The 9396-nt window shown below is 40.4% G+C and overlaps 1 protein-coding gene across 4 annotated transcripts; it reads left to right on the top strand.

Annotated features, from left to right (window-relative positions):
• Positions 1 to 3088: 3088 nt before the first annotated feature.
• On the top strand, positions 3089 to 9396 carry LOC111252215 (uncharacterized). 4 transcript variants are annotated; one of them, XM_086976950.1, is made up of 8 exons: positions 3089 to 3169; positions 4784 to 4921; positions 5315 to 5384; positions 5941 to 6080; positions 6375 to 6486; positions 6649 to 6719; positions 8125 to 8247; positions 8520 to 9396. In XM_086976950.1, exons 1-8 carry the CDS (start codon positions 3154 to 3156, stop codon positions 8681 to 8683), a joined length of 834 nt encoding a protein of 277 aa, XP_086833076.1. In that variant the 5' UTR covers positions 3089 to 3153; the 3' UTR covers positions 8684 to 9396. The 4 variants fall into 4 exon arrangements, with proteins under 4 accessions (XP_086833076.1, XP_086833074.1, XP_086833075.1 ...); XM_086976948.1 differs by having other exon boundaries at positions 3164 to 3851; positions 8523 to 9396; XM_022809698.2 differs by lacking the exon at positions 3089 to 3169 and adding an exon at positions 3176 to 3851.

Here is a 9396-nt window from a genome sequence, read left to right as displayed (position 1 = left end):
AATGATAATTGTCTCCATGGCGGCGAATGCAATTCGAAATAAAAGACAAGTTAAAAGGTAAAGTAACGATTTGTATGCGAGTCATAACTAACTGTAGCGAGACTGATACCACCCCGTAAGTCAAATATTTCGAAGAAGTCACCACGTGCCCGCTGGCGGCCCACCCTACAGGGCTTTGCATACGATATCCTCCCCACTTCCGCGGTGGATCAACCGATCTATCGATTAGCGCTATTGGATTATTATGTACATCTTGAAAAAACCCAATTTAATGAATCAATTCCGTGCTCGACTTTCTGTCTCCCGGAATCTAACGGCGCACAATTATCACCAGCAGAGCTGCTCCAATCGCTCATACACGCTCATAAATTGTTCATCCACGGTCCGAGTACTATCGACTGTGGTCATATTTTGCGGGTGTTTAGATCCATAGCACTCGCCAATTTCTTATGTATAGGGCGGTAAAATGTGACACATTGCCTCATTTCTCTCTAGAAGGCCAGTATTATCGCCTCGTTCGTCCGACAGAAATATATTTTGGCTCAAAATTCTGTAGATATGCTATGTTATAACAAAATAAACTAGTGGACTATAGTAACGATAGAAAAAAAAAAGCTGCGGCAGTAACAAACACTATATAATCAGGAAATATAGACTCGCCTGCCTAAGAGTCATTTTCGTTTACAACTGGTTGAAGGTCGTTCTCGTTAAACTCGAAAGGTCTAACGTAATACATAGATCGAAATGTTCAATTCATAAAATTGACACACACTTTTCAATCTTAACTGTAGACTTTTCATCATAAACGCCATCTCCTGCCAATGGCTTCCGCAGATTACTGCCACCAGAATTATTTCCTTTTTCACCCACAGTCACAGCAAAATTGTGTAATCTTGTAGAGTCGACCTCGAATCACTTTCTAACGAAAAAAAAAAAAAAAAAACTAAGCATCAATTAGTGGCAGCCATTGCTTTCCTCGGAATTGAACAGGACGACCGCATTTCAACTTCTACTTTTTCTTAGTTCCCTTTTTCAGTCAACGTAGTGAATAAGTGATACACTTGACAAGAATATATACCTCATATTTTTTAACACTGACGGTACACATTGTGAGGAGTGTTTATAATGTATAGATAATGAACTTTTCTGACTATCAACGCTTAGCTTTGCACAAAACCACATATAAACAATAATATCTCTCGGACACATATCAAATATGCGTGTAAATAGTATTCATGAAGAGCTAGCTTGATCCGCTTTATATATAACTTACTGTTGTTGTTTCTGTAAAGATCCTCAGACAATAGTGTGTTGATCTGGGTCTTTTAATTGAGATTACTCAGCTGGGCGTTATCACCGTAAGGTCCGCGTTGACTTCTGCGTTGAAAAGCGGTCTCGTCGTCGCTTCATTCGGGTTGATTTTCATCATTAGTGCTTGAATGTGCCCATCGCAAAGTCCAAATACGCAAACTATCTTTTCTGAAACGCTTGTGCACATGCAGTAGCTCCCTAACGAATGTTTGAATTGGAAGCATAGAAAATGACGCTAGGCAAAGCTGGATAAATCGGTCTGGGGTACGCAATTCTTTGTACAAATTAACTTGAAGGTTAAATTGGGGCAGCCCCTGTATCCACGCTGTCGGCAACTAACACGCAGATAAGCAAATCCATTTGCCCCTTGAATAATCGAATACCTGCTACGAAATGGACTTAAAATGCCCATTATTCCTATGGGATTGCTACTGACGAGGTCAAACAATTGGCTGATGTTTGCGGGATCCTCGATGATAAGTTCGGGATTGTCGAAGACATTTGTGAGATCTGTATCAACGCATCTCAAGTTGTTTCAAGAGATGGTCTATGAATAATCTTAAGCCTCACCCGTACAATGATCGTATTTAGCGGCCCGTTTGAACGGCGCTAAAAACTATTTGCTTTCTATAATGCGTATTGATCCGACATATTATATTGGTTTTCTTTTTATCCCTTATGATTTATCGCACATTCTTGTTGAACAGGACATGGGTGAGATTTCCCTGCGTAGAGAGAAAAATCCATGAGATATGACTGAGGACGTTTCAACAGATTTCGTAAGTTATGTAACTAACTTGTTATCTCTGCGACCCCGAGATATCTGCGAATTAGACATTTGACCGATATGCACGCATGCATACTCCGAACGCTACCAATGATTACGTTGAATGAAGCAAAAATGAGATCCTCGTCAAAAAAATTTTAAAAAAAGACGACGCAATTCGATCTTATCGTTAGTATCGTTTCCTCTATCAGCACGCGTATACTCTTTCGGTTTATGCATTAAAGGATATTGCATTTAATCGACTATATAAACCTAAAGCATTAAGCTCATAAATTCTATCGACCAGTCTGGTTCAGTTTAGATAAACATATGCACCCTCGGCGGTATTTGGCAATTTTCCGACATTATGCCGCTGCTGTATATTTTAGCTTGCAGCAGACAAGTTAGTTGATTTGTTCATTTTAGAAATGTGAAATAGGCTATAAACTAGGATAAGTTTTGATCTTGCCCCATATAAAGGAAGCATCGTTGCCCCACTTTTATTCATTATGTACTGCTGTATTAATTTGCGCAGTACAGGAATCGGCGGCATCTATATTTCGCTAACATGCTTGACATGGGCTTTTTAAGGAAGCAATACATATACAAAAAGCGAGTTCAAATTTCGAACGTAAAATGTTTTCTGTAAATTTCTTAAAATCTACTAGCCTTTTAATATATATATATATATATATATATTTTTCTTTTTTTTCTCAATATCTTGTCCCAGGAACAAAGTCGAACAGTATCGTGCATTTCGCCGGTTATATCTCGAGTCCTCACTTCATCCTCCCAAGAACAATTTTTATTATAAACGATCGCGTTGAATTCAGTTGAGTACACGCTTGCTCACTGTTATTCATGTCGCTTTAGTGCACGCATGTTTGTACGATGCGTATGTGTACAGAAAGTCTTCAAATTTTACCGGGCACAATCTCACTATATCAAACGCTGCCTATGCGTTGCGTCTATCAACATACCCTTATCGCAGTTTGCTAAGTCCAAGTAAGTAGCATGAAAACGCTCTGTCAGCTGCCGAAGCAGCACTGGCATTTGCAGCCCCAACAAAACTGACAATGTTTACAGCGCTAGGTATGTAAAGACTGTCTACCGTTCCGTTGGCCTTCTACCTTCAATAGGCCATTGTCGTGTTTCTCCAAGCAGCGCTTGATTGCTTAGTCACAACGCCTTGGTGCATGTACGATCGTGTTAACCCAGTCCTTACGGGCACAGCATGAGCCTATGCGTGTCTGATTGTGCGTGTGGACAATCAGTGCTTTACGTGGTGTTACTCACATTCTGCGTACACGTAATTGAGATCGACTTCACCTGACTCCCATTTATGACCGAATGTACGCGAGTCAAATTGACCCTTAGAGTGGCTTGCTGAGATCGATGATGGTCAGTGCAAGCTGAAATGAAAGCAAAATTGTTGAAGGTGGCAACGTCAGCAATAATGATGCTACTACCGTGGTTCTTGCGACAAAACAGCTGGCATGAGTCGAACCAATTTATTTCGCAGTAACAATTATTCGTGATTATTAAAACGATATTAAGATGAAGTGGTTAAGAGTTACGGTGGTTCTGCTGATGTTACTCGCATCAGTAGTACCCGTACGAAATGCTCATCAAGAACGGAAACATGTATGGCACTGGATAGAGGCAGACCTATCGACCAAAACAAAGACGAGTCGAGCAATCGAGTCCTTGGGTGGGCCGACCACCGAAACATCGCAGTCTTTCACTACGACCCCAATTCCCACTGAGGAGAGAGGTTAGACATACAAAATACATATAGGAAGGCATTACTTTTAAGCGTGTTCATACTGTAATGTAGAAATGCTTTCGTCTTAGGAAAAAATTATCTGCTTTTTCTCGGAACAACACAATCAACATGTTAATGGGACAAAATTAATAACTTCTGTTTTTATAGCCTCTTATACAGCTGACTGGCCAGTGTGCTACTCACGTGTACTAACTGTTATTACAAGGCCATTACAAAATTATATCTAGATTAAGAAAAATATCCAGCCCATGTGTATGTTTTCTACCGAAATCTAATTTACTATGAGTCGACTACACGTTAATAGTACTTATGGACACCTTCTTACTTCCCATATTTGAAGCATATTAATTAACACGTTTTTGCTTTTCTAGAGACGGGTAGTTCTAGTAGCAGGGAATGAGGTAAAGTAAATGAATCCTACAGCATTAGCTTACGATGATACTGTAATTATATCGGTATTTGGCTGTAAAGCACACATTAAAAAGGAAATACAAAGAGGTAAATAGGCACTGCTTGCATTGAATGTGTGCCCTCGAAAGCACAGGCTAAAACAAGCGGGCAAATCAGAGCCGAATGTGTCTTGTGTACTCACAGTAGCCTGTAACATAAGTGGGACAAAGGCTGGCTGAACACTCGCCTACGGTAAAGAACGAAAAGGAAGCGAGGAATAACTCGAAAAAATCGGCTGATCATCAGGGTCTTGGTGCTGTTGTTGGTCCAGTTCGACTGCGGCTTCAGGCGTATGAAAATGAATGAAAAATCCTCTAAAATACGCTGGAAATGAAGCAGAAGCTCATAAACTGTTATAAAAGCCTTAAATAACTTTGGTAATGGCCATACTATACGAAATAGGGCGGTGCATGAAACTTGCTCGAATCCAGCTCTTACCATGCTAATACAAACAGATGGTATCATTCTAGGTGTGACCCGCCACCACTGGGGGCAACCTTGTACGACGGCCTGTAACTTGACGCTTGGCGAGATTTGTGACCAGTCGCTCAGAATATGTGCCTGTCCTACATACACTTTTCGATCCCGCAAAACAGGACACTGTAAAGGTGCTATATTTTACATTAAACGTTTCTTATTCAATGTGTGTATCATATTGGCAAGCGTAATGCCCAGAAACGCAATGAGGATAAGCTGACGCACGCTAACACCGAGCCCCTTAGTACTTGCCATTATCAGCTATTTCAGTAAAACTTCGGCTCGAAAATTTTCGCAAACGGCCACACAACATTCGGGTAACTTAATGATTTGAAAGGAAACCATTATATTTCTATTCGACGATAAACGAGCTTTTTTTTGCAGCCTGTAGTAGAAAGCCTTAGCTACAATGAAGCAATAAAAACAAAAGACGAATTTGCTTTCTTGGTAAACCTATTCTAGGTTCTCTCTTCGAAGATCATTTCCTCAAAATGATAACTCAAAGGTGTCTCGATTATTTTCAGCCCAGATTGCAGTGTATATACAACTCAATTCGGCGGATTTCGTGGCCCCGTTCAATGATATCCTGGAGAGGTAGTGTAAACCATATTATTACCTTCTATATCCAAACCTGAATACCACACTGCACTCCAGAAATATCTATATATATACCAGCAATCTATTACAGAGTCCCTTGAGACAAATTCTAGTAGGAGCATTTCAAAGAAGGTTTTGGTTAACTAGGATCTTTGGTTCAATTGGATATAATAATTCCCTCTATGGAATAGAAGTTAGTAATAATATGCGCACGTACAAATAGACGATAACGGTGATATCGAGGACATTTTCCATTTGACCTAGAGGAAATCATCCTAATTGTTTATTTTTATTCGTGTGTAACGTGCTGCATCTATAAAGAGGTGTTTTCCGTCCAAATGTATGAATGTAACATGTGTACCAGCGGTACAAAAAAAAACTGCAACATACATTACGCAGTTTCCAGTATAATAAACAAATAAAAAATTCTATTGAGTTAACTCTATGAAGAATAAACCTTCGTTACGTACTAACCTTTATTAGCTCAATACTGATAAGCTTATCATCACATTAGCTAACACCTGCACCTGTATAACGCTTGTTTGCCTTGCAGGTCCGAGAACATCGTAGAAGTATCACCACATGTTCTATTTGAAAATCAGAATGGAAAAGCAAGCACTACAATCTTTGTTGATGCCGCTGAATTCAGTAACTCCTGGGCGGATGACGAAAGAAACCTGCAAAGCTTACTAGGTTAGTTCCGACTAAATAAGCTATGTCTTCGAGAGCATAACCTGGTCAGTAGTTAAATTGGTTGCATTTTGTATGGAACGATTTCTTTTAAGTAGCAATAGAAAAGGTCGCTTAACAGCAAATTGATAGGGGTCACAGACATCCGGAGAGTAGAAAAAATTTGTTTAAAACTAGGTGTTAGTACTGAGGAGTTGGTAAAGTGGAATAAGGAAACCTTGTAGGTGCCTGAGCAAACGGAACGATCGTTTGAAGTAAACAGTGGCATCTCAGGTTTGGCCATCATTGCTTTTCCAGATAGCTCAGAGTATAAGAACATCCTGAATCTCACAGTGGCCCGCAATCCTTGTGACTCACCGAAAACTCGGCCCTGCAGCTCAAATGCACTCTGCATTACCAACCGATATAGGTATGTGTTGTAGAAAGAAAAGGTTTCTTCGAGTAGTCACGGTATTTATTTTTCTTCAATAAAGTAGAGAACTTTTTTTTTTCACTACGTAATCATTAGAATAGAATACATGTCTTCTGACACTAAAAACACAAAAAAATAATATATATCTATGATTTGCAGGTACCAGGTGGAATGCTTATGTCGTTTTGGGTATGAAGACTTATCGACCGGTTCTGGCCGTATATGCGCCCGTAAGTGGCTTTGACCGTTACACAAGAAATATTCTTGTGAAAATTATGGGAATTGGTTTTTAGATATGAATATCAATACATCACATTCTATCAATTAACAAAATCATAATTTTTCTTTCACGGCAATATGAGAACCTCTTTGGCACCTAGTTTACTAAGCTTTCTGGAACAACAGATGCTACACCAATTCGTTTGTCTAATGATTCAACGTTTGTTTATATCCTTTTATCTTCTTTCTGGATATTTATTTGCTTCAGTGTCGCACGCTCTCAAGTCCAAACCTGTGTTACTGTTTTCATCGACACTCATTATTTCAGGCGCACGATACACAGGTACCTAACAGCTGGCCTATATCATTGTCCCACGCTTTGCTTCTTCGCCTCGTTTCTTTTCTTCCCTACCGACTTTGCTGCATAAACAGTCCCTGCTTTCGCGTTCAGTGACATCTTCACTCGTCTTACCACTTTTTCTTTACCTTTTCTATACGATTTCATTACCTTCCCACCGTTTGTCCATTATGCACACGCGCCAGTACTCCACGTACATCGATGTCGCGCCCTTCGGAAACAACGAAAGCTCATTGAACGGCCGTTTCATAGCAAGGCTTTTGTGTGAGTGTAAGCCCACGTTGCGCTGTTGCACCGATTTTTCCCAAAACGTTACCGGACCAACATTGCCATAGCCGTTCTACGACTAGCTATCGCTACCTCTAGCATGTGTCGGTCCGATGATGGTAGAGTGCTATCTCGGAGAGGTCCGTCTTGCGCGAAGGCTTGATCCCTATCGCTTTTGCTTTCCTTGTTTCGCATACTGGAGGCGCATAGCCGTCGTAAGCCTCCCGGATGGGGTCTTTCGAGCGGACCGCCTTTCTATCACTATTCATCTTAGCCACAGCTGTGGCCTTCACTGCTTTTGCATGGGGCACGCTATAAGAGTCACTGCCGTCAGAGAGAAAGGCAGTACAACCTTAGGGTAACGGGAAAAAGCCAGGCCGCGTTCTTGTCCGTCTTAAAGAGAAGGTGTTGCTTGTCCACGACGAAAACACTGGCCGTTTGGTGCAGCAAATTAGCTGCAGTCCCATATATTACTACAGCAGCCCAACTCGCCGCCACCTCGCTCCGTCACAATATTATGCCGCTCCAGTTCTCTCAAATACTAACAGTTACCTAAGTCATGCGTTCCCTTGCCATTGCTCACACACCTCTCTAAGCCAGGGTCACCCATTCGTGTTTTCATCATGGAGACTAATTACCATGCCTTAATTTTTGCTGTTTTGTCTTTGCTTCACGTTCGCTTTTACCTCGTTGCTGTTATCTGCGATCGCTTCGCTTATTTGCCCATGGCTGAGGTCCTGCTACTGGCTTATACATGCAACTTTACTGGCGTGTCATGCGCTGATACCCAGGCAAACGGCGTTGTCTCAATGGAGGCCTGCCCTACCTCCTTCAAGACAATTTTGGCATAGAACAGTTACATTGCCGCTGTATGTTGTGGTTCGCTGGTGAAAACTGCGAACTGGATCTCGTGAGTGAGTAGAAACTATAATTTTTTATTGCTTATCATACTTCGCTAATACGCAAAGCTGTCTTCCTTAACACCATATCTCTTTTTATTGTTATCCCTTTTATGTTACGTTTTCAAAGGGGTACTCTATTAAAGCTCTCATTTTGTGTCACTGATCCGTAAGCCTGTGGATCACCTTGGCTGGTCTCATGGAGCTTGAAATCTCATTGAGTATAATCTTTCAGGACTTCTGGCCTATGTGGTAAAGTGTTAATAGATTGTTATCACATATTTCAGAAGTTGGTTTGACGGGCCTGACCATCATCTGGTTTGTTGTCCTTGCCGTTTGGTCTCATCTTCTGCGTTTCAGGACCTTATTTCATGGGTCTCTTCACAGTAGTTCAAGCGAAGTAAGTATCAGCATAATATCGGAAATTAGCGGGTCACCACAAGCGTCGTAAAATCATAAAGTCATTGAAGCATGAACGTAAACAAAGCTATTGCTATTATTATTCTGTTACATATCTACATTGCTAACATATACAGAAACACATGTATTTATCAACAATAACAAGTTAAATAGTGAGCAAAGACGTTTACTCTAAGGCTATACTTTTGATTTTGTTGTAAAGCAAGTAGAACTTTGCTGTTTGATCGTATGGAAACTAAGATTATTCTCTTTATAGTGGTTTCCTAGAAAAAATTTATATTGAGCATCTGTTTCCAAATGTCAATGTTTATATGGCTTAAGGGTATTGCGATGAGTCAATAGTTGTTCTACCTCCTCTAAAATGTCCTTTTGTGACGTCGGTATGACGTCGAAAAAAACAAACTTGTTACAATTTGTTATTGCTTATGAGAAATGTGATTCCAAAAACAACCCGTAGCTATTTGCCATGTGTTCTTTAACTTTTCTGTCAACATCTGTTTTCGACATAAGAGGATCTATTAACTGCAGCAACCGTTTACGGAAGTCATGATCCATTAACATACTACGTAGCATAAATTAAACTTTGTAACTTGCCGATGATTTTCCGCCATATTGTAACACGGAAGTTCATCCCCCCCCCCCAATACAAAATTTGTAGCTGACAGCGACCTTTGTGTGTCATTAGAAATGTATCCGCAACACTGGTAACCAGAATAAACCTATATATTTCACAAGCATATAAAA

Source organism: Varroa destructor, unplaced genomic scaffold (assembly GCF_002443255.2).
Source record: "Varroa destructor unplaced genomic scaffold, Vdes_3.0 BEIS01000001.1, whole genome shotgun sequence".
In the NCBI taxonomy this organism is placed as follows: Eukaryota; Metazoa; Arthropoda; class Arachnida; order Mesostigmata; family Varroidae; genus Varroa; species Varroa destructor.
Note: the sequence above shows the minus strand (reverse complement) of the source record. Positions and strands in the feature narration are given on the sequence as shown.

Coding starts and splice junctions, on each gene's coding strand:
- LOC111252215 (XM_022809698.2), top strand. CDS start 3,635: ATGAAGTGGTTAAGAGTTACGGTGGTTCTGCTGATGTTACTCGCATCA. Junction 4,922..5,314: donor CAAAACAGGACACTGTAAAG/GTGCTATATTTT, acceptor GATTATTTTCAG/CCCAGATTGCAGTGTATATA. Junction 6,720..8,124: donor TTCTGGCCGTATATGCGCCC/GTAAGTGGCTTT, acceptor GCTGATACCCAG/GCAAACGGCGTTGTCTCAAT.